A 25,635-nucleotide genomic window follows, 5' to 3' on the forward strand; every position below is an offset into this window, starting at 1 on the left:
CCCGGGGCTCGGGACCCCCCCAGGGCAGCGCGGCCCCCCCCGGACCCCCCCCCCCGGCCCCCCCCATGGAGAACGCGCACGCCAAGACGGCCGAGGAGTGCCTGGCCTACTTCGGGGTCAGCCCCAGCCACGGCCTCAGCCCCGAGCAGGTCCGAAAGAGCCTGGAGAAGTACGGCCACAACGGTACGGGGGGGTTATAGGGGGGGGGTTATGGGGTCGGGGGGGGCCTTATGGGGTCGGTTATGGGGGAATTGGGGGGTTATAGGGGGAATTGGGGGGGATATGGGGGGAGTTGGGGTTCTCTGGAGAAGTACGGCCACAACGGTACGGGGGGGCTGTGGGGGCGGTTATGGGGTCGGGGGGGGTTATGGGGTCGGGGGGGGCTAATAGGGTCAGTTATGGGGGAATTGAGAGGGTTATAGGGGGAAATGGGGGGGTTATGGGGTCAGTTATGGGGTTGGGAGGAGAGTTATGGGGGAATTGGGGGGGTTATGGGGTGATATGGGGGGAGTTGGGGGGGTTATGGGGGGATATAGGGGGAATTGGGGGGCTTATAGGGGAATTGGGGGGGAATTGGGGGGGTTATAGGGGGATATAGGGGGTTATGGGGGGAGTTGGGGGTCTGGAGAAGTACAGCCACAACGGTACGGGGGGGGTATGGGGTCGGGGGGGGTTATAGGGTCATTATGGGGTCGGTTATGGGGTGTTATGGGGGGATATAGGGGGATATAGGGGAATTGGGGGGGTTATAGGGGGATATAGGGGGTTATAGGGGATTTGGGGGGGTTATAGGGGAATTGGGGGGGGTTATAGGGAATTTGGGGGGGTTATAGGGGAATTGGGGGGGTTATGGGGTGATATGGGGGGAGTTGGGGGTCTGGAGTACGGCCACAACGGTACGGGGGGGCTGTGGGGGCGTTATGGGGTCGGGGGGGGCGATATGGGGCCATTATAGGGTCAGGGGGGGTGTTATGGGGTCGGGGGCTAATAGGGTCAGTTATGGGGGGATATGGGGTGATATGGGGGGATATAGGGGGATATGGGGGGAGTTGGGGGGAGTTGGGGGGGTTATAGGGGAACTGGGGGGGTTATAGGGGAATTGGGGGGGGGTTATGGGGTCGGTTATGGGGAATTGGGGGGGTTATGGGGTGATATGGGGGATATAGGGGGAATTGGGGGGGTTATGGGGTCAGTTATGGGGGGATATAGGGGGAATTGGGGGGGTTATGGGGTCGGTATGGGGTCTGGGGGGGGAATTGGGGGGGCTGTGGGGTCGGGGGGGGGCCTTATGGGGTCGGGGGGGGGCGTTACGGGGTCGGGGGGGCTATGGGGTCGGTATGGGGTCAGTTATGGGGGAATTGGGGGGGGGTTGGGGTCAGTTATGGGGTCAGGGGGGTTTGGGGGATTTTGGGGGAAAAAGGGGGAAATTGGGGGGGTCACAGGGGGGTCACGGGGTTACTGGGGGTCACGGGGGGGGCGTGGGGTTACTGGAGGTCAAAGACTGGGGGGGGGACAAAGGGGTCTGGGGGGGGCTTCAATAAAGGGGGGGGGGGCACCCACGAGAGGGGGGGGGCTCCACAAGAAGGGGGGGGTCTTCCGCGAGGGGGGGGGGCACCCAAAAATCGCCCCCCCCCTTTTTAACCCCCCCATTCCCCCCCCAGAGCTCCCGGCGGAGGAAGGTGAGCCCCAAAATTCTCATTCCGGGGGGGTCTCCCCCCCCTCCACCCCCCCCAAACCCCCCCGGGGGGGTCCCCACGACCCCCCCCCACCCCCGCGACCCCCCCACGACCCCCCCCCGTGCCCCCCCCCCAGGCAAAACCATTTGGGAGCTGGTGGTGGAACAATTCGAGGACCTCCTGGTGCGCATCCTGCTGCTGGCCGCCTGCATCTCCTTCGTGAGTACCCCAAAATTTTGGGGGGGGGGCACGTTTTTTGGGGGCGGGGGCACGTTTTTGGGGAGGGGGGCACGTTTTTGGGGGGCGGGGGGCACGTTTTCGGGGACTGGGGCGCATTTTTGGGGGGAGGGGGGCGCGTTTTTGGCGAGGGGGGGCACGTTTTTGGGGAGGGGGGCACATTTTTGGGGGGCGGGGGGCACATTTTTGGGGAGGGGGGCACGTTTTTGGGGAGGGGGGCACGTTTTTGGGGGGAGGGGAGCACGTTTTTGGGGGCGGGGGGCACGTTTTCGGGGACTGGGGCGCATTTTTGGGGGGAGGGGGGCACGTTTTTGGGGAGGGGGGCACGTTTTTTGGGGAGGGGGGCACGTTTTTGGGGAGGGGGGCACATTTTTGGGGAGGGGGGCACGTTTTTGGGGAGGGGGGCACGTTTTTGGGGAGGGGGGCACGTTTTTTGGGGCGAGGGGCACATTTTTGGGGGGAGGGGGGCACATTTTTGGGGGGAGGGGGGCACGTTTTTGGGGCGAGGGGCACATTTTTGGGGGGTGGGGGGCACATTTTTGGGGAGGGGGGCACGTTTTTGGGGCGAGGGGCACGTTTTTGGGGGGAGGGGGGCACGTTTTTGGGGAGGGGGGCACGTTTTTGGGGCGAGGGGCACGTTTTTGGGGGGAGGGGGGCGCGTTTTTGGCGAGGGGGGCACGTTTTTGGGGGGAGGGGCACGTTTTTGGGGAGGGGGGCACGTTTTTGGGGGGCGGGGGGCACGTTTTTGGGGGGAGGGGGGCACGTTTCTGGGGAGGGGGGCACGTTTTTGGGGAGGGGGGCACGTTTTTGGGGAGGGGGGACGCTTTGCAAGCCGGGGGGGGGTCACGTCACCAAATTTGGGGGGGTCACAACCCCAAAGGTGCCCCCTGACCCCACCCAAAATTGGGTGCAAACACCCCCAAATTGGGAAAACCCCACGGAATTGGGGGTTTTCTCAGTTTGGGGGTTTTGCCCAAAATTGGGGGGGTTCTCCTAAATTGGGGGTTTTGCCCTAAATTGGGGGTTTTGCCCTTAATTGGGGTCTTCCCCTCAGTTTGGGGTGTTCCCCCCAATTTGGAGTTTTCTTAATTTGGGGATTTCTCCTCAATTTGGGGTGTTCCCTTCAATTTGGGGTTTTCTCTATTTGGGGTTTTCCCCAGTTTGGGGTCTTCCTCTCCATTTGGGTTTTTCCCTTGATTTGGGGTTTTGCCCTCAATTTGGGGTTTTCTCCTCAATTCGGGCTTTTCCCCTCAATTTGGGGATTTCCCTACAATTTGGGGTTTTGCCCTAAATTGGGGGTCTTCCCCTCAGTTTGGGGTTCTCCCCTAAATTTGGGGTTTTCTCCTCAATTTGGGGTTTCCCCCTCAATTTAGGGTTTTCTTAATTTGGGGTTTTCCCCCCAATTTGGGATTTCTCCTCAGTTTGGGGTTTTGGCCCCAATTTGGGGTCTTCCCCTCAGTTTGGGGTTTTGCCCTAAATTTGGGGTTTTGCCCTAAATTTGAGATTTCTCCTCGATTTGGGGTTTTGCCCCCAGTTTGGGGTTTTGCCCTAAATTGTGGTTTTTCCCCCCGATTTGGGGTCCCCGTGCCCCCCCAGGTGCTGGCGTGGTTCGAGGAGGGCGAGGAGACCATCACGGCCTTCGTCGAGCCCTTCGTCATCCTCCTCATCCTCGTGGCCAACGCCGTGGTGGGAGTCTGGCAGGTGGGGGCATTTTGGGGACATTTGGGGACGTTTGGGGACACTGGGGAAGTTTGGGGACATTTGGGGACACTTTAGGGACATTTGGGGACGTTTGGGGGCACTTTTGGGACATTTGGGGAGATTTGGGGGACACTTTGGGGATCTTTAGGGGCACTTTGGGGACATTTGGGGACATTTTGGGGATGTTGGGGGCACGTTGGGGACACTTTGGGAAGATTGGGGACACTTTGGGGACATTTGGGGCACTTTGGGGACAGGTTTGGGGACATTTGGGGATGGATTTGGGGACTTTGGGGATGTTTGGGGACGTTTGGGGACATTGGGGGCACCTTGGGGACAGGTTGGGGACATTTGGGGACGTTTGGGGAGACCTTGGGGACATCTTGGGGATGGGTTTGGGGACATTGGGGACATTTTGGGGCACTTTGGGAGATTGGGGACATCTTGGGGGTGGGTTTGGGGACTTTGGGGACATTGGGGACACTTTAGGGACACTTTGGGGACCCCAAAAGGCCCCCAACACCCCAAACCCCCCCAAATCCCTCTCAAACACCCCCAAACCTCCCCAAATGTCCCAAACTGTCCCCAAATGTCCCTAAATCCTCCTGAATTGTCCCCAAATCCCCTGAACTGCCCCCAAACGTCCCCAAATCTCTCGGAACCCTCCCCAAATCCTCGGAACTGTACCCAAATGTCTCCAAATCCCTGGAACTGCCCCCAAATCTCCCCAAATGTCCCCAAATCCCTGGAATTGTCTCCAAACACCCCCAAATCCCCAGGAAGTGCCCTCAAATGCCCTGGAACTGTCCCCAAACGTCCCCAAATCCCCCCAACACCTCCCAAATGTCCCCAAATCCCCAGAACTGTCCCCAAATCCCCCCCAAGCCCCCCCAACACCTCCCAAACCCCCCCAAATCCCCCAGAACTGTCCCCAACCCCCCCAATCCCCCCAAACCCCCCCCAAAATCCCCCGAAATCCCCCCAATCCCCCCAAATCCCTCCCAAATCCCCCCAACCCCCCCAAAATCCCCCCAAATCCCCCTGAACTCCCCCAAACACCCCCAAACTCCCCCCAAACACCCCCAAACTCCCCCCAACCCCCCCCCAAATTCCCCCCAACCCCCCAAATCCCCCCAAATCCCCCTGAACTGTCCCCAAATCCCCCCAAATCCCCCCCAAAATCCCCCCAAATCCCCCCCAAACCCCCCCAAAACCCCCCAAAATCCCCCCAAATCCCCCCCAAAATCCCCCCAAGTCCCCCCAAACTCCCCCCAACCCCCCCCAAATTCCCCCCAACCCCCCAAATCCCCCCAAATCCCCTGGAACTGTCCCCAAATCCCCCTGAACTGCCCCCAAACCCCCCCAAATCCCCCCAAATCCCCCCCAACACCTCCCAAATGTCCTGAAATCCCCCCAAATTCCCCCCCAAACTCCCCCCAAAACCCCCCAAAACCCCCCAAATCCCCCCGAATCCCCCCCAGGAGCGCAATGCGGAGAACGCGATCGGGACTGTCCCCAAATCCCCAGAACTGCCCCCAAATCCCCCAGAACTGTCCCAAATCCCCCGAATTCTCCCAAATCCCCCGAATTCTCCCCAAATCCCCAAATTTCCCCCAATCCCCCCCAGGAGCGCAATGCGGAGAACGCGATCGAGGCGCTGGAAGGAGTACGAGCCCGAGATGGGCAAGGTGTACCGCGCCGACCGCAGCGCCGTGCAGCGCATCAAGGCCAGGGACCTCGTGCCCGGGGACATCGCCGAGGTGGCCGGTGAGGGGCCAGCGCCTCCCAGTAGCCCCCAGTAACCTCCCAGTAACCCCCAGGGCTTCCCCGTAACCCCCGAGTAATCCCCAAGGGCATCCCAGTAACTTCCCAGTAAGAATTCGTGCATCCCAGTAACCTCCCAGTAAGCCTTAGTGCATCCCAGTAAGCCTTAGTGCATCCCAGTAACCCCCAGGGACTCCCCAGTAACCCCCAGGGCTTCCCCGTAACCCCCGAGTAATCCCCAAGGGCATCCCAGCAACTTCCCAGTAAGAATTCGTGCATCCCAGTAACCTCCCAGTAAGCCTTAGTGCACCCCAGTAAGCTTTAGTGCATCCCAGTAGCCTCCCAGTAACTCCCCAGTCACCCCCAGAGCTTCCCCGTAACCCCCGAGTAATCCCCAAGGGCATCCCAGTAACTTTCCAGTAAGAATTAGTGCATCCCAGTAACACTTAATGCATCACAGTAACACTTAATGCATCCCAGTAACCCCCAGGGACTCCCCAGTAACCCCCAGGGCTTCCCCGTAACCCCCGAGTAATCCCCAAGGGCATCCCAGTAACTTCCCAGTAAGAATTAGTGCATCCCAGTAACCTCCCAGTAAGCCTTAGTGCATCCCAGTAAGCCTTAGTGCATCCCAGTAACCCCCAGGGACTCCCCAGTAACCCCCAGGGCTTCCCCGTAACCCCCGAGTAATCCCCAAGGGCATCCCAGTAACTTTCCAGTAAGAATTAGTGCATCCCAGTAACCTCCCAGTAAGCTTTAGTGCATCCCAGTAAGCTTTAGTGCATCCCAGTAGCCTCCCAGTAACTCCCCAGTCACCCCCAGAGCTTCCCCGTAACCCCCGAGTAATCTCCAAGGGCATCCCAGTAACTTCCCAGTAAACTTTAGTGCATCCCAGTAAGCTTTAGTGCATCCCAGTAACACTTAATGCATCCCAGGAACCTCCCAGGAACTCCCCAGTCACCCCCAGGGCTTCCCTGTGACCCCCCAGTAACTCCCACATACATCCCAGTAACTTCCCAGTAAGCCTTAGTGCATCCCAGTAACCTCCCAGTAAGAATTAGTGCATCCCAGTAAGCCTTAGTGCATCCCAGTAAGCCTTAATGCATCCCAGTAACCTCCCAGTCACCCCCAGAGCTTCCCCATAACCCCCAAGTAATCCCCAAGGGCATCCCAGTAACTTCCCAGTAAGAATTCGTGCATCCCAGTAAGCCGTAGTGCATCCCAGTAACCTCCCAGTAAGCTTTAGTGCATCCCAGTAACCCTTAATGCATCCCAGTAGCCTCCCAGTAACTCCCCAGTCACCCCCAGAGCTTCCCCGTAACCCCCAAGTAACTCCCACGCGCATCCCAGTAGCTTCCCAGTAAGCCTTAGTGCATCCCAGTTACCCTTAATGCATCCCAGTAACCTCCCAGTAGCCCCCCAGTCCCTCCCAGCAGCCTCCCGGTACCCCTCAGCTCTTCCCAGTCCCCCCCCAGCCCCCTCTCAGCCCCTCCCAGTCCCCCCCCAGCCCCCTCTCAGCCCCTCCCAGTGCTCCCAGTCCCTCCCAGTAACGACGGCTGCCCGCAGTGGGGGACAAGGTTCCAGCCGACATCCGCATCCTCTCCATCAAGTCCACGACCCTGCGCGTCGACCAGTCCATCCTCACCGGTACGGGGGCAACTGGGAGCAACTGGGGGCAACTGGGGGGACAGCTGGGAACAACTGGGCACCACTGGGAGCAACTGGGCTCAACTGGGAACCACTGGGAACAACTGGGAGACAACTGGGTTACAACTGGGTGCAACTGGGGGAACAACTGGGAGACAACTGGGCTCAACTGGGGTGCAACTGGGGACACAACCGGGTACAACTGGTTGTAAACTGGGACACAACCAGGCACAACTGGTTGTAAACTGGGGCACAACTGGGCCCAACTGGTTATAACTGGGGCACAACTGGGCCCAACTGGTTATAACTGGGGCATAACTGGGCACAACTGGTTGTAGATGGGGACACACCAGTTTACAACTGGTTGTAAACTGGGGCACAACTGGGCACAACCGGTCATAAACTGGGGTGCAATTGGGCCCAACTGGACACAACCAGTTGTAAACTGGTGCTCAACTGGGCCCAACTGGTTATAACTGGGCCCAACTGGTTGTAACTGGGCCCAACTGGTTGTAACTGGGCGCACAACCGGAGGTGTTTGTGCACAACCGGTCCTGAACGGGGACAAGTGGGGACAAAAATGGGCGCAAACGGGGTCCTAACTGGTGGCAACTGGTCAGAAATGGGGTCCTAACTGGTGCTAACTGGTTTGAACTGGTTTGAACTGGTTTGAACTGGTTTGGACAGGTGAGTCGGTGTCGGTGATCAAGCACACCGACCCCGTGCCCGACCCCCGCGCCGTCAACCAGGACAAGAAGAACATGCTCTTCTCCGTGAGTCCCCGGGGCCACCAACGCGTCCCCAGGGCCACCACTGGGACCCCAAGGCCACCACTGGGACCCCGGGGCCACCACCGGGACCCCGGGGCCACCACTGGGACCCCGGGGCCACCACCAGGACCCCAAGACCTTGTCCCCAAGGCCACCAACCCCATAACTGGGTTCCCAAGGCCACCATCGCCATGTCCCCAGGGCCTTGTCCCCAGGGCCACCACATCCCCACCATGAAGTCCCCAAGGTCTTGTCCCCAGGACCACCGTGTCCCTAAGGCCACCATGTCCCCAAGTCCTTGTTCCCATGGCCACCAGAACCCCAAGGCCACCAACCCCATCCCCATGTCCCCAAAACCTTGTCCCCAAGGCCACCACCTCCCCACCACGATGCCCCCAAGACCACCACGCCCCCAAAGCCTCATCCCCACCACCATGTCCCCAAGTCCGTGTCCCCAGGGCCACCAGAACCCCAAGGCCACCATCCCCATCCCCATGTCCCCAAGGCCACCACATCCCCAAAGCCTTATCCCCAAGACCACGATGTCCCCAAGGTCTTGTCCCCAAGGCCACCACGTCCCCACCATCATGTCCCCAAGGCCATTGTGTCCCCAAGGTCTTGTCCCCAAGGCCACCAACCCCATCCCCTTGTCCCCAAAACCTTGTCCCCAAGCCCATCACGTCCCCACCACAAAGTCCCCAAGTCCACTGTGTCCCCAAGTCCTTGTCCCCAAGGCCACCACATCCCCAAGGCTTTGTCCCCAAGGCCACCAGAGCCCCAAGGCCACCATCCCCTTGTCCCCAAGCCCTTGTCCCCATCCCCATGCCCCCAAGACCTTGTCCCCAGGGCCACCGTGTCCCCAAGGCCACCACATCCCCAAGACCACCACGTCCCCACCACGAAGTCCCCAAGGCCATTGTGTCCCCAAGTCCCTGTCCCCAAGGCCACCAGACCCCCAAAGCCTCATCCCCACCACCATGTCCCCAAGGCCACCATCACCATCCCCATGTCCCCAAGCCCTTGTCCCCATCACCACATCCCCAAGCCTTTGTCCACAGGGCCACCGTGTCCCCAAGACCACCATGCCCCCAAATCCTCGTCCCCAAGGCCACCACGTCCCCACCACCATGCCCCCAAGACCTTGTCCTCAAGCCCACCATGTCCCCACCACGAAGTCCCCAAGGCCACCATGTCCCCAAATCCTCGTCCCCACCACCACGCCCCCAAGCCCTTGTCCCCAAGCCCACCACATCCCCACCACGATGTCCCCAAGCCCACCATGCCCCCAACCCCCTGTCCCCAGGGCACCAACATCGGCGCGGGCAAGGCGGTGGGCATCGTGGTGGCCACGGGGGTGAACACGGAGATCGGCAAGATCCGCGACGAGATGGCGGCCACGGAGCAGGACAAGACGCCGCTGCAGCAGAAGCTGGACGAGTTCGGCGAGCAGCTCTCCAAGGTCATCTCGCTCATCTGCGTGGCCGTCTGGCTCATCAACATCGGCCACTTCAACGACCCCGTCCACGGCGGCTCCTGGATCCGCGGCGCCATCTACTACTTCAAGATCGCCGTCGCCCTGGCCGTGGCCGCCATCCCCGAAGGTGACACTTTGGGGGGGGGTCCTTAGGGGGTGGGGGGGTCCTTGGGGTCCTCGCTGCTCTTCTAACGCCGTTCCTTGAGTCCTTGTGGTCTTCTAGGACCATTCCTTGACCTTATCTGTCCTTCTAACATCGTTTCTTGACATTTTTGGGCCTTCTAACACCAGTTGTTGGCCCCTTGTGGTCTTCTAACACCCTTCCTTGAGTCCTTGTGGTCTTCTAAGATCGTTTGTTGGCCCCTTGGGGTCTTCTAACGCCATTCCTTGACCTTATCTATCCTTCTAACACCCTTCCGTGACCCTATGTGGTCTTCTACAACCCTTTGTTGACCACTTGGGGTCTTCTAACACCATTCCTTGAGTCCTTGGGGTCTTCTACGATCATTTGTTGACCCCTTGGGGTCTTCTAACACCGTTCCTTGACCCTATGTGGTCTTCTAACACCATTTGTTGACCCCTTGTGGTCTTCTAACACCGTTCCTCGACTCTATGTGGCCTTCAAAGACCGTTCCTTGAGTCCCTGTGGTCTTCTAAGATCATTTGTTGGCCACTTGGGGTCTTCTAGGACCATTCCTTGGCCCCTTGTGGTCTTCTACAACCATTTGTTGACCACTTGTGGTCTTCTAAGACCATTCCTTGACTCTAAGTGGTCTTCTGAGATCATTTGTTGGCCCTTTGGGGTCTTCTGACGCCCTTCCTTGAGTCCTTGTGGTCTTTGTTGACCCCTTGGGGTCTTCTAACACCCTTCCTTGATATTTTATGGCCTTCTAACACCATTCCTTGACTTTATGTGGTCTTCTAAGATCGTTTGTTGACCACTTGTGGTCTTCTAAGACCATTTGTTGGCCCCATGGGGTCTTCTAACACCCTTCCTTGACCCTATGTGGTCTTCTAAGACCATTCCTTGAGTCCTTGGGGTCTTCTAACACCGTTCCTTGACATTTTATGGCCTTCTAACACCATTCCTTGACTTTATGTGGTCTTCTAAGATCGTTTGTTGACCTCTTGTGGTCTTCTAAGACCGTTTGTTGGCCCCTTGGGGTCTTCTAACACCGTTCCTTGACCTTATCCGTCCTTCTAACACCGTTCTCTAACTCTATGGGGTCTTCTGACGCCCTTCCTTGAGTCCTTGGGGTCTTCTAAGATCATTTGTTGACCACTTGGGGTCTTCTAACACCGTTCCTTGACCCATTTTGGTCTTCTAAGACTGTTTGTTGGCCCCTTGGGGTCTTCTAGGACCATTCCTTGACCTTATCTGTCCTTCTAACACAATTCCTTGACCCTATGGGGTCTTCTGACACCGTTCCTTGAGTCCTTGTGGTCTTTGTTGACCTCTTGTGGTCTTCTAAGGCCATTCCTTGACCTTATCTGTCCTTCTAACACCGTTTCTTGACATTTTATGGCCTTCTAACACCGTTCCTTGACTTTTATGTAGCCTTCTAAGACCGTTTGTTGGCCCTTTGTGGTCTTCTAGGACCGTTCCTTAACCCCTTGTGGTCTTCTAACACCGTTCCTCGACCCCATGTGGCCTTCAACGACCATCCCTTGAGTCCTTGTGGTCTTCTAAGACCGTTTCTTGACCCCTTGTGGTCTTTTAACACCGTTCCTTGACCCTGTCTGTCCTTCCAACACCCCCATTGACCCCATGTGGCCTTCCAACACCACTTTTTGATCCCAAATGGCCCCCTAAGACCCTTTGTTGACCCCATACAGCTTTCTAACATGGTTCCTTGACCCCATATGGCCCCCTAAGCCCATTCCTTGACCCCATATGGCCCCCTAAAACCATTTGTTGACCCCATATGGCCCCCTAAGACCACTCCTTGACCCCATATGTCCCTCTAACACCATTTGCTGACCCCTTGTTGCCCTCCGAGCCCACCTGTTGACCCCTTGTTGCCTTCTAACACCGCTCCTTGATCCCACAGGTCCCTCTAAGCCCCTTCCTTGCCCCCTCGTGGCCCTGTGAGCCCGTTCCTTGCCCCTATATGGCCCTGCAGCCCTGCTCCTTGCCCCTATAAGGCCCTCTAACGCCGTTCCTTGACCCCCCGCGGCCCCCCGAGCCCATTCCTTGCCCCTATATGGCCTCCTGACACCGCTCCCCGCCCCGAGGCGGCCCCGCGGCGCCGCTCCTTGGCCTCACACCCCGTCCTCGCGCCCTTCCCCGACCCCACGTGGCCCCCTCACACCATTCCTTGCTCCTATATGGCAGCCCGCCCCGCTCCTTGGCCCCGTACGGCCCCTCCTGGCACCGGCTGGGGACACCGTGTGGCCTTCTCACCATGTTCCCCGACCCCGCCTGGCCTTCTCACAACATTCCTTGGCCCCGTGCGGCCCTACAACGCCTTTCCTTCGCCCTATATAGGCTTACAAGCCCCGTTCGGGTCCTATAACGTCCTTTTTAAATTTAGTACAGTCTTGTAACACCCTTTCCTTGACCCTATATAAACTTATAAGCCCCTTTTGGGTCCAATAATTCCCTTTTTCTATTTAGTATGGTCTTACAACACCCTTTTCTTGACCCTATATAGGGTTATAAGCCCCTTTTGGGTCCTATAATGCCCTTTTTAATTTAGTACGGTCTTTCAACACACTTTCCTTGACCCTATATAGGGTTATAAGGCCCTTTCGGATCCTATAATGCCCTTTTTAAATTCTGTGTGGCCTTATAACGCCTTTCCTTGATCCTATATAGGGTTATAAGCCCCTTTTGGGTCCTATAATGTCTTTTTTTTCATTCTGCGTGGCCTTATAACGCCTTTCCTTGACCCTATATAGACTTATAAGCCCCTTTCGGGTCCTATAACGTCCTTTTTAAATTTAGTACGGTCTTTTAACACCCTTTCTTGACCCTATATAGGGTTATAAGCCCCTTTCAGATCCTATAATGCCTTTTTTTTATTCTGCGTGGCCTTATAACGCCTTTTCTTGACCCTATATAGACTTATAAGCCCCTTTCAGGTCCTACAATGCCCTTTTTAAATTTAGTATGGTCTTGTAACACCCTTTCCTTGACCCTATATAGGGTTATAAGCCCCTTTCGGGTCCTACAATGCCCTTTTTATTCATTCTGCGTGGCCTTATAACGCCTTTCCTTGACCCTACATAGGGTTATAAGCCCCTTTTGGGTCCTATAATGCCTTATGATGCCTTATAATGCCTTTTTTTTCATTCTTCATGGTCTTCTAACACCATTCCTTGACCCTATATAGGGTTATAAACCCATTTGGGGTCCTATACTGCTTTTTTTTTTAATTCTTCATGGTCTTGTAATGCCCTTTCTTGACCCTATATAGGGTTATAAACCCCTTTTGAGTCCTATAATGCCCTTTTTTTGTTCTGCATGTTCTTGTAAAGCCTTTTCTTGACCCTATATATGGTTACAAGCCCTTTTTGGATCCTTTACGGCTTTTTTTTTAATTCTGCATGTTCTTGTAATGCCCTTTCTTGACCCTATATAGGGTCATAAACCCCTTTTGTGTCCTATAATGCCTTATAATGCCCTTTTTTCATTCTTCATGGTCTTGTAACGCCCTTCCTTGACCCTATATAGGGTCATAAACCCCTTTTGTGTCCTATAATGCTTTTTTTTTCATTCTACACAGTTTTGTAACACCCTTCCTTGACCCCATATAGGGTCATAAACCCCTTTTGTGTCCCATAATGCTTTTTTTTCCTTCTTCATGATCTCCTACCACCTTTTTCAACCCCATTTATCTCCCACCCCACTCCCTGCTCCTACAGACCTCTATAATGCCCTCCCTCGCCCCCACACCTCCCCGTATCGCCCTCCCTTCACCCCACCCACCCCTCGACCCTTTTGGGGTCTCCGCTCCCCTCCCCGGGGGGCTGACGACCCCTTTTTGTTGCCGCAGGGCTGCCGGCCGTCATCACCACCTGCCTGGCGCTGGGGACGCGGCGCATGGCCAAGAAGAACGCCATCGTGCGCAGCCTCCCCTCCGTCGAGACCCTGGGCTGCACCTCGGTCATCTGCTCCGACAAAACCGGGACCCTCACCACCAACCAGATGTCCGTCTGCAAGGTGGGGGGCACCGCGGGGCCTTTGGGGGCTCCCCGTGTCCCCTTGGGTGACCCGAGGAGCTTCGTGACCTTCTGATGTCACCTTGGGTGCCCCGAGGACCTTTTGACGTCCTCTTGGGTGCCCCAAGGTCCTTCATGACCTTCTGACGTCAACTTGGGTTCCCCAAGGAGCTCTCAACGTCCCCTTGGGTGCCCCAAGGTCCTTGATGACCTCCCAATGTCACTTTGGGTGCCCCAAGGACCTTTTGACGTCCCCTTGGGTGCCCCAAGGACCTCCAGGAGCTCCTGACGTCCCCTTGGGTGCTCCCAATGTCCCTTTGGGTGCCCCAAGGTCCTTCATGACCTTCTGACGTCAACTTGGGTTCCCCAAGGAGCTCTCAACGTCCCCTTGGGTGTCCCAAGGTTCTTCTGATGTCCCCTTGGGTGCCCCAAGGTTCTTCATGACCTTTTGCTGTCCCCTTGGGTGCCCCAAGGACCCTCTGACGTCCCCTTGGGTGCTCCCAAATACCTCTTGGGTGCCCCAAGGACCTTTTGACGTCCCCTTGGGTGCCCCAAGGACTTCCAGGAGCTCCCAAATTCCTCTTGGGTGACCCGAGGACCTTTTGATGTCCCCTTGGGTGCCCCAAAGTCCTCCCAATGTTCCCTTGGGTGCCCCAAGGTCCTTCATGACCTCCTGATGTCACCTTGGGTGCCCCAAGGAGCTCCCGATGTCCTTTTGGGTGTCCCAAGGACCTTCTGATGTCCCCTTGGGTGCCCCAAGGTCCTTGATGACCTCCCAATGTCACTTTGGGTGCCCCAAGGACCTTTTGACGTCCCCTTGAGTGCCCCAAGGAACTCCTGACGTCCCCTTGGGTGCCCCAAGGACTTCCAGGAGCTCCCAAATTCCTCCTGGGTGCCCCAAGGACCTTCATGACCTCCCGACATCCCCTTGGGTGCCCCCAAAGTCCCCCAGTAGACCCCAGTTGGCCCCAGTTGACCCCAGTAGACCCCAGTTGACCCCAGGACATCCCAGTTGCCCCCAGAACACCCCAGGTGCCCCCTGACCTCATTGTCCCCCCCCCCCAGATGTTCATCGTGGACAAGGTGGAGGGCGACGTCTGCTCCCTCAACGAGTTCTCCATCACCGGCTCCACCTACGCCCCCGAGGGAGACGTGTGAGTGGTCCATACGGGTCCAGAACGGCCTCCCCTTGGGGCTCCTGTCCGGTATCGGCCTCGTTTTTGGGGCCATCATCCCCAACGGGTCAATATCGGCCTTGGTTTTGGGGCCTCCATCCCTAAATGGGTCAATATTGACCTCATTTTTGAGCCCCCCAACCCCAACAAACCCATTCTGGCCTCATTTTGGAGGTCCCCATGCCCCAAAAAGCCAATCCTAACTTCATTTTTGACCTCCCAAACCCCAACAAAGCCAATTCTGGCCTCATTTTTGAGCTCCCCATCCACAACAAACCCATTCTGGCCTCATTTTGGAGGTCCCCATCCCCAAAAAGCCAATCCTAACTTCATTTTTGACCTCCCAAACCCCAACAAACCAATCCTGGCCTCATTTTTGACCTCCCAAACCCCCAAAAGCCAATTCTGGCCTCATTTTCGAGCCCCCCATCCCCCAAAACCCAATCCCAGCCTCATTTTTGAGCCCCCCATCCCCCCAAAACCCAATCCCGGCCTCATTTTTGAGGTCCACATCCCCCAAAACCCATCCCGGCCTCATTTTTGACCTCCCGACCCCCAACAAAACCCAATCCTGGCCTCATTTTTGACCTCCCAACCCCCAACAAAACCCATCCCGGCCTCATTTTTGACCCCCCCCCCACCCCCCAAAACCCAATCCCGGCCTCATTTTCGAGCCCCCCCCCCGCTGCCTCCCCAGGCTGAAGAACGAGAAGCACGTCAAGGCCGGGCAGTACGACGGGCTGGTGGAGCTGGCCACCATCTGCGCCCTCTGCAACGACTCCTCCCTGGACTACAACGAGGTGAGACCCCCGCCCCAAAACCCCCTTCCCCCAGCCACCCGCCACCTTTTTGGGGGGGGTCCCGGTGACCCCGGCCTCCTCCCCGCAGTCCAAGGGGGTCTACGAGAAGGTCGGGGAGGCCACGGAGACGGCGCTCACCTGCCTGGTGGAGAAGATGAACGTCTTCAACACCGACGTGCGCAACCTCTCCAAAGTAGAGCGCGCCAACGCCTGCAACTCGGTGAGTGCCCCCCAGTGCCCCCAGTCTCCTCCCAGTGCCTCCAGTTCCGCCCCGTTGACCCCCAATAACCCCCCCCAAAGGTCATCAAGCAGCTGATGAAGAAGGAATTCACCCTGGAGTTCTCCCGCGACCGCAAGTCCATGTCGGTCTACTGCTCGCCGGCCAAGGCTTCGCGCGCCGCCGTGGGCAACAAGATGTTCGTCAAGGTGGGACCACCAAAAACCCCCTCCCCACACGTCCTCGCCCCCCTTATCGCGGTCCTTTTGTCACCTCCTGTCCCCCCTCCCCACCCCAGGGGGCCCCCGAGGGCGTCATCGACCGCTGCAACTACGTGCGGGTGGGCACGGCGCGCGTGCCGTTGACGCCGGTGGTCAAGGAGAAGATTTTGGCGGTCATCAAGGAGTGGGGGACGGGGAGGGACACCCTGCGCTGCCTGGCCCTGGCCACCCGCGACACGCCCCCCAAAAAAGAGGACATGGTGCTGGAGGACTCCACCAAGTTTGCCGAGTATGAGGTGAGGGCGGTGGACGGGGTCTTCAAGAATTGGGGTTTGGTTGGTGGGAGGGTCTCCGGGGGTTTCTCGGTCCCATATTTCTGTGTGGGGTCCTCCACGGGCTCCCCAATCCCATATCTCCATGGGATGTTCTCCTTGGGTTCCCCAGTCCCATATCTCCCCAAAAAGTCCTCTATAGGTTCCTCAGTCCCATATCTCCACGAAATGTTCTCCATGGGTTCCTAAATCCCATATCTTTGTATGAAGCCCTCCACGGGTTCCCTGGTCCCATATGTCCATAGGAGGTCCTCCATAGGTTCCTCAATCCCATATCTCCATGGGATGCCCTTCACGGGTTCCCCGGTCCCATATCTTTATATGAAGCCCTCCACAGCTTCCCCGGTCCCATATCCCCACCCAACGCCCTCCATGGGTTCCCTGGTCCCATATCTCCATATAAAGTTCTCCATGGGTTCCTCAATCCCATATCTTCTTGGGACATCCTCCACGTGTTTCCTGGTCCCATACCTCCATATAAAGCCTTCTATAGATTCCCTGGTCCCATATCTCCATATGAAGCCCTCCATGGGTTCCTTGGTCTTATATCTCCATGGGATGCCCTCCACGGGTTCCCTGGTCCCATATCTCTATATGAAGCCCTCCACAGCTTCCCTGGTCCCATATCTTCTTGTGATGCCCTCCACGGCTTCCTCGGTCCCATATCCCCACCCAACGCCCTCCATGGGTTCCTCAATCCCATATCTTCTTGGGACATCCTCCACGGGTTCCCTGGTCCTATATCTCCATATGAAGCCCTCTATAGGTTCCCTGGTCCCATATCTCTATATGAAGTCCTCTATAGGTTCCTCAATCCCATATCTTTATATGAAGCCCTTCTTGGGTTCCTTGGTCCCATATCTCCATATGAAGCCCTCCATGGGTTCCTCAATCCCATATCTCCATGGGATGTCCTCTGTAGGTTCCCTGGTCCCATACCTCCATATAAAGCCCTCTATAGGTTTCCTGGTCCCATATCTTTATATGAAGCCCTCCATGGGTTCCTCAATCCCATACCTCCCTGGGACATCCTCTATAGGTTCCCTGGTCCCATATCTCTATATGAAGTCCTCCATGGGTTCCTGGTCCCAAATCTTCTTGTGATGCCCTCCACGGGTTCCCTGGTCCCATATCCCCACCCAACGCCCTCCATGGGTTCCTCAATCCCATATCTTCGTGGGACGTCCTCCATGGGTTCCCTGGTCCCATACCTCCATGGGATGTTCTCCATAGGTTCCTCAATCCCATATCTTTATATGAAGCCCTCCACAGCTTCCCTGGTCCCATATCTCCATATGAAGCCCTCTATAGGTTCCCTGGTCCCATATCTCCATATGAAGCCCTCCATGGGTTCCTCAATCCCATATCTTCTTGGGACATCCTCCACGGGTTCCCTGGTCCCATATCTCCATATGAAGCCCTCTATAGGTTCCCCGGTCCCATATCTTTATACGAAGCCCTCCATGGGTTCCTGGTCCCAAATCTTCTTGTGATGCCCTCCACGGGTTCCCTCGTCCCATATCCCCATACGACGCCCTCCACGGGTTCCCTGGTCCCATATCTCCATATGAAGTCCTCTATAGGTTTCCTGGTCCCATATCTCTATATAAAGCCCCCCACAGCTTCCCCACTCCCATACCCCCACCCCACCCTCCCCACCCCCCCTTTTTACCCCCCCCCCTAGACCGACCTGACCTTCGTGGGCTGCGTGGGGATGCTGGACCCCCCCCGCAAGGAGGTGATGGGCTCCATCCGGCTGTGCCGCGACGCCGGCATCCGCGTCATCATGATCACGGGGGACAACAAGGGCACGGCCATCGCCATCTGCCGCCGCATCGGCATCTTCAGCGAGGAAGAGGAGGTGACGGGGCGCGCCTACACCGGCCGCGAGTTCGACGACCTGCCCCCCGCCGAGCAGCGCGAGGCCTGCCGCCGCGCCTGCTGCTTCGCCCGCGTCGAGCCCACCCACAAGTCCAAGATCGTCGAGTTCCTGCAGTCCTTCGACGAGATCACCGCCATGGTGAGGGCGCCGCGACGACATTTCGGGGGGTCTACGGGGTGGTGGTAGCCCTGGAGGGTTCAGGGGGGGGTTGGTGGGGGGGTTTTGGGGTCTTGTTGTAGGGTTGATGTGGTTTTTTGGGGGTCTTGGTGTCATCATGATGTGGTTTTGGGGTCCTGTCGTAAGGCTGATGTGGTTTTTTGGGGTCTTGGTATCATCATGATGTGGTTTTGGGGTTCCATCATCATTGTGATGTGGTTTTGGGGTCCTATTGTAAGGCTGATGTGGTTTTTTGGGGGTCTTGGTGTCATCCTGATGTGGTTTTGGGGTTCCATCATCATTGTGATGTGGTTTTGGGGTCCTATTGTAAGGCTGATGTGGTTTTTTGGGGGTCTTGGTGTCATCCTGATGTGGTTTTGGGGTTCCATCATCATTGTGATGTGGTTTTGGGGTCCTGTTGTAAGGCTGATGTGGTTTTTGGGGGGTCTTGGTATCATCATGATGTGGTTTTGGGGTTCCATCATCATTGTGATGTGGTTTTGGGGTCCTGTTGTAAGGCTGATGTGGTTTTTGGGGGGTCTTGGTATCATCATGATGTGGTTTTGGGGTTCCATCATCATTGTGATGTGTTTTTGGGGTCCTGTTGTAAGGCTGATGTGGTTTTTTGGGGGTCTTGGTGTCATCATGATGTGGTTTTGGGGTCCCACCATCATCATCCTGATGTGATTTTGGGATCCCACTATTGTCTTGACATGGTTTTGGGGTCCCACCATCAGCATCCTGATGTGGTTTTGGGGTCCCACTATCATCATTCTGATGTGGTTTTGGGGTCTCGTCATGGTCCTGACGTGGTTTTGGGGTCTTAGTATCATCCTGACGTGGTTTTGGGGTCTTGTTGTAAGGCTGATGTGTTTTTTTGGGGGTCTTGGTATCATCATGATGTGGTTTTGGGGTCCTGTCATAAGCCTGATTTGGTTTTGGGGTCCCCCCATCAGCATCCTGATGTGGTTTTGGGGTCCCGTCATAATCCTGACATGGTTTTGGGGTCCTGTCGTAAGCCTGATTTGGTTTTGGGGTCTTACTATCATTCTGATGTGGTTTTGGGGTCCCATGATTGTCCTGATGTGGTTTTGGGGTCCTGTTGTAAGGCTGATGTGGTTTTGGGGGTCTTGGTGTCATCCTGATGTGGTTTTGGGGTTCCGTTGTAAAGCTGATGTGGTTTTGGGGTCCCACCAGCATGTCCAACTTGGTTTTGGGGTCCCATGATTGTCCTGATGTGGTTTTGGGGTCCCATCATAATCCTGACATGGTTTTGGGGTCCCGTTGTAAGGCTGATGTGGTTTTTTGGGGGCCTTGGTATCATCCTGATGTGATTTTGGGATCCCACTATTGTCTTGACATGGTTTTGGGGTCCCACCATCATCATCCTGACGTGGTTTTGGGGTCCCATGATCATCCTGACGTGGTTTTGGGGTCTTACCATCATCCTGAGATGCTTTGTGTTGCCAACTGCCGATGACGGCGTTGGGGACGTCATCGATGACATTTTTGGGGACATTCTTGGTGATTTTGTTGACGACTGCCGATGACGGCGTTGAGGACGTCACCATTGACATTTTTGGGGACATTCTTGGTGATTGTGTTGGTGGTTGTTGGTGACAACATTGGGGACGTCATCAATGACATTTTTGGGGACATTCTTGATGATTTTGTTGTCGACCGCCGATGACGGCGTTGAGGACGTCATCGTTGACATTTTTGGGGACATTATTGGTGATTGTGTTGGTGCCTGTTGATGACAATGTTGGGGACGTCATCGATGACATTTTTGGGGACATTCTTGGTGATTTTGTTGACGACTGTTGATGATGGCGTTGAGGACATCATCAATGACATTTTTGGGGACATTCTTGATGATTGTGTTGACGACCGCCGATGACAATGTTGAGGATGTCATTTATGACATTTTTGGGGACATTCTTGGTGGTTTTGTTGGTGCCTGTTGATGACAATGTTGAGGACGTCATCATTGACATTTTTGGGGACATTCTTGGTGATTTTGTTGGTGCCTGTTGATGACAATGTTGGGGACGTCATCGATGACATTTTTGGGGACATTATTGGTGATTGTGTTAATGACTGTTGATGACGTCCCCAACGTTGTCATTGATGACATTTTGGGGACATTATTGATGATTTAGTTGACGACCGCCGATGACGGCGTTGCGGACGTCACCATTGACATTTTTGGGGACATTATTGATGATTGTGTTAATGACTGTTGATGACAACGTTGGGGACGTCATCGATGACATTTTTGGGGACATTATTGGTGATTCTGTTGGAAGTTGTTGGTGACAACATTGGGGAGGTCATTGATGACATTTTTGGGGACATTCTTGGTGATTTTATTGACGACCACCAATGATGGCGTTGAGGATGTCATTGATGACATTTTTGGGGACATTCTTGGTGATTTTGTTGGTGCCTGTTGATGACAATGTTGGGGACGTCATCAATGACATTTTTGGGAACGTCATTGGCAGTCACGTTGGTGACGACATTGGGGACATCATCGATGACATTTTTGGGGACATTCTTGATGATTGTGTTAATGACTGTTGATGACGTCCCCAACGTTGTCATCGATGACATTTTTGGGGACATTCTTGGTGGTTTTGTTGGTGCCTGTTGGTGACAACATTGGGGACGTCATTGATGACATTTTTGGGGACATTATTGATGATTGTGTTGACGACTGCCGATGACGGAGTTGAGGATGTCATCGTTGACATTTTTGGGGACATTCTTGGTGATTTAGTTGACGACCGCCGATGACAACGTTGAGGATGTCACCATTGACATTTTTGGGGACATTCTTGGTGATTTTGTTGACGACTGTTGATGATGGCGTTGAGGACGTCATCATTGACATTTTTGGGGACGTTATTGATGATTGTGTTGGAGGTTGTTGGTGACAACATTGGGGAGGTCATTGATGACACTTTTGGGGACATTATTGGTGATTTTGTTGACGACCGCTGATGACGACATTGAGGACGTCATTGATGACATTTTTGGGGACATTCTTGATGATTGTGTTAATGATGTCCCCAACGTTGTCATCGATGACATTTTTGGGGACATTCTTGGTGATTTTGTTGACGACCACCAATGCCGGCGTTGCGGACGTCCCCATTGCCATTTTTGGGGACGCCGTTGCCGATCCCACCCCCAACTCTCACCACCCACCTTGGGGACCACGTCGGTGACCCCCGCCCCCCGTCACCCCCCCGTGACCCCCCCGTGACCCCCCGAAACCCCCTCCCCACAGACGGGCGACGGCGTGAACGACGCGCCGGCGCTGAAGAAAGCCGAAATCGGCATCGCCATGGGCTCGGGCACCGCGGTGGCCAAAACGGCCTCCGAAATGGTTTTGGCCGACGACAACTTCTCCACCATCGTGGCGGCCGTGGAGGAGGGCAGGGCCATCTACAACAACATGAAGCAGTTCATCCGCTACCTCATCTCCTCCAACGTGGGCGAGGTGGTCTGGTGAGCCCTGCGCCTCCCAGTTGCATCCCAGTTGCCTCCCAGTTGCCTCCCAGTTCCTCGATTCCCATCACTTTGTACTCGTCTTGACCGCTCCCTCCCAGTCCGCCCAGTTCCTCCCACTCCTCGCAGTCCCCCCAAGTCTCTCCAAGTCCCCCCCACTCCTCCCAGTCACTCCCAGTCCCTCCCAGTTCCCCCCACTCCTCCCAGTCCCTCCAAGTTCTCCCCACTCCTCCCAGTCCACCCATTTCTCCCAACTCCTCCCAGTCCCTCCCAGTTCCCCCCACTCCTCCCAGTCCCTCCAAGTTCTCCCCACTCCTCCCAGTCCACCCATTTCTCCCAACTCCTCCCAGTCCCTCCAAGTTCTTCCCACTCCTCCCAGTCCCTCCCAGTCACTCCCAGTCCCTCCCAGTTCCCCCCATTCTCCCAATTTCCCCCTTATTTCCCCCATTCCCCCCACTCGCCCCCAATTTCCCCCAATTTTCCCCCATTCTCCCCATTCCCCCTAATTTCCCTTTTTTTCCCCAATTTCCCCCATTTCCCCCATTCCCCCTTTCCCCCCTAATTTCCATTATTTCCCCCAATTCCCCCCAATTCCCCCACCCCCCCATTCTCCCCATTCCCCCTGATTTCCCTTTTTTCCCCCATTTCCCCTTTCCCTCTAATTTCCCCAATTTTCCCCCAATTCCCCCAATTCCCCCAATTTTCCCCCAATTTTCCCCCAATTTCCCCCAATTTTCCCCCCCCATCCCCCCAATTCCCCCAACTCCCCCCACTCCCCCAACCTCCCCCAACTCCCCCCACCCCCCAACCTTCCATTCTCCCAATTCCCCTATTCTCCCCATTCCCCTGCACTCCCTTTCTTCCCCATTCCAATCCTTCCCATTCCACTCGCCCCATCCCCCCCACTCCCCCATTCCCATCCCCCCACCCCCCCCAATCCCCCCCACCTCCCCCACTCCCCCAATTCCCCCACTCCCCCTTTTCCCCCATCCCCCACATTCCTCTATCCCCCAACTCCCCCCATCCCCCCATTCTTCAATTTCCCCAATTCCCCCAACTCCCCCATATCCCCCCCATCCCCCCAACTTCCCAAATCCCCCCACTCCCCCCCATCCCCCAATTTCCCCCAACTCCCCCAACCCCCAAATACCCCCTATTCCCCCCACCCCCCTAATCCTCTAATTCCCCCAATTTCCCCCATTCCCCCATTCTCCATTCTCCCCATCCTCTCCATTCTCCATTCTTCTCCATGCCAATTCTCCATTCCCCCTCTCCCCCACCCCCCAACTCCCCACTCCCCCCATTTTTCTCATTTCCCATTGCCCCTAATTTCCCAATTCCCCACTCTCCCTATTTCCCATCCCCCCACTCCCCTCTATTCTCCACTCTCCCCATTCCCCTTTCCCCCCACTCCCCCACCCTCTACTCCCCCACTCCACTCTCCCTATTCTCCCCATTCCCCTATTCCAATTCCCCCCAACTCCTCCCGTTCCCCCAATCCCCCCATCCCCCAACCCCCCCAACCTCCCCAACCCCCCCACCCCCCCATCCCCCCCCCCCCACCCCCCACCCCCCTACCCAAGCATCTTCCTGACGGCGGCGCTGGGGCTGCCGGAGGTGCTGATCCTGGTGCAGCTGCCGTGGTGGTCCTGGCCAACGACGGGGTCCCGGCGACCGCGCTGGTTTGGACCCCGACCCGCATCATGGAGAAGCCCCCGGCAGCCCCAAGGAGCCCCTCATCAGCGGACGGCTCCTTCCGCTACCTGGCCATCGGGGGCTAAGCTCTGACCCCTCTCTGAGTTGTACTCTCACCCCAATTTTGATGGCCCCAAAATGTGGCCGCCCTTAGGCAACGTGGGGGCGGCCACGGTGGCGGCCGCGTGTGGTTCCTCTACGCCGAAGATGGGCCGAGCGTCTCCTCACCACCAGCTGGTGGGGTTGGGGGGGTCAGGGGGTGGGGGGGGGGGCGCGGGGGGGTTGGGGGGTTGGGGGAGGGGGGTGGGGGGATTGGGGGGGGTTGGGGGGCGTTGGGGTGGTTGGGGTTGGTCAACGTGGCTATTGGGGGGGCATCGTGGTTGGGGGTCATCATGGTGGTGTTGGGGGGCATGGTGGGCATTGGGGCCATGGTGAAATCCCCAACCCAATAATGCCCCCACACCCCAATAACATCCCCCACCCAATAACGCCCCCCCAACCCAATAATGCCCCCACCACCACGTCCACCTCCCCCACACCACACGTTCCAGATCCCTCCCATCTACCTCGGTGACACCCCCATCATCCCTAAAACACCCCCCAAATCCAACAACACCCCTCATCCCCAATAACGCCCCCCAACCCAATAATGCCCCCCAACCCCAATAACAACCCTCACCACCATGTCCAACCTCCTCCCAACCCTCTGTCACCCCCCCCCCACCCCAATAATGCCCCCCCACCCCCATATATCACCCCCCCACCCCAAAGACCCCCCCCCAAACCCAATAATGCCCCCCCCAACCCCAACAACCCCCACCACCGCGTTGACCTACCACCACGTCCACGTCCCCAACCACCACGTCGACCCCCCCCCCCACCGCCATCGCCCCCCCACCCCAATAATGCCCCCCCACACCCCAATAATGCCCTCCATCCCAACAACGCCCTCCATCCCAATAACGCCCCCCCCACCCCAACACCCCCCACCCTAATAACACCCCCCACCACCATGCCGACCCCACCATTGCCGTCATCCTCCTCCCCATCACCACCCCCACCACCTCGGTGATACTCACCCCCACCACCACCTCTACCCCAATACTACCCCCAACCCAATAACACCCCCATGAACCCAATAACGCCCCTATCACCCCTAATGCCCCCACCACATTCCAACCCCACCATCATCGCGTCCTTATGTCCCCACCACCCCGTTGACCTCCCACCACTGTCCACCCCCCCACCCAAAACGCCCCCCCACCCAATAATGCCCCCCACCCCACAACCACCCCTCACCCCACAACACCCTCCAACCCCACAACACCCCCCACCACCGCGTCACCCCAACCACCGCGTCACCTCCCCATCACGTCCACCCCCACCCCAACAACCCCCCCCACACCGCCATGTGTTTCTTTCACTCATATTGCTCTCATTGATACCATAATGCTCCCAGTCTCACAACACTCCACCGTCGACGCCACCACCAACCACCCTCACCACCACCGCGTTGATCGCTACCAACCGCCGACCCCCCCGCCAACCCCCAACCCCCCGTCAACCCCCCCCACCCCACAATAACCCCCCCCCCAACCCAATAACGCCCCCCACCCACAAACCCCCCCCCCACCTCATATAACACCCCCACTGAGTACACCCCCACCACACTCACCACCCTCCAGACCCACCATTGCGTTGATCTCCCTCCCCATCACGTTCATCCTCACCACCCTGGCCACCCCCACCCTATCATCACTCCCACCCAATAATGCCCCCCCAACCCAATAACGCCCCCACTAACCCAATAACACCCCCACCACCCCAATAATGCCCCCCTACCCACATTCTACTCACCATCATCACGTCTACGTCCCCAACCACCATGTCCACCCTCTGATCACCTCCGTTCACCCCCCCCACCCCAAAATCAGCTCTCCACCCTACAATCAACTCTCCACCCAATACACCCCCCACCCAACACGCCCCCAACCCCAACACCCCCCATCCACGCCGACCCCACCACCACGCCGACCCCACCATCATCGCGTTGACGACCCAACCACCGCGTTGACTCGCCACCCATCTTGTCCACCCCCCACCCCCAAAAATCTACTCTCTACCCCCATAGTTTCTCTCCGTGCCCTGATATAATCCACTTCTCATGCAGTGGCATGAGGCACAACGCCGAGTTCAAGGGCCTGGATG

General features: G+C 56.8%; 1 protein-coding gene across 1 annotated transcript; it reads left to right on the forward strand.

Moving 5' to 3' along the window:
- Window positions 1-44: 44 nt before the first annotated feature.
- ATP2A1 (ATPase sarcoplasmic/endoplasmic reticulum Ca2+ transporting 1) lies at window positions 45-23,513 on the forward strand. Its single transcript, XM_072029499.1, is given in 19 exon segments — window positions 45-183; window positions 1,662-1,679; window positions 1,813-1,895; window positions 3,510-3,614; window positions 5,242-5,274; window positions 5,276-5,381; window positions 6,945-7,025; window positions 7,713-7,798; window positions 9,099-9,396; window positions 13,268-13,434; window positions 14,499-14,587; window positions 15,306-15,408; window positions 15,497-15,628; window positions 15,709-15,834; window positions 15,924-16,142; window positions 17,863-18,198; window positions 21,512-21,732; window positions 23,316-23,374; window positions 23,377-23,513. Coding segments are annotated over 19 exon segments (2,517 nt in total). The 5' UTR covers window positions 45-65.
- Window positions 23,514-25,635: the final 2,122 nt, after the last annotated feature.

The sequence above is a fragment of the Anas platyrhynchos genome, chromosome 30 (assembly GCF_047663525.1).
Source record: "Anas platyrhynchos isolate ZD024472 breed Pekin duck chromosome 30, IASCAAS_PekinDuck_T2T, whole genome shotgun sequence".
Classification (NCBI taxonomy): Eukaryota; Metazoa; Chordata; class Aves; order Anseriformes; family Anatidae; genus Anas; species Anas platyrhynchos.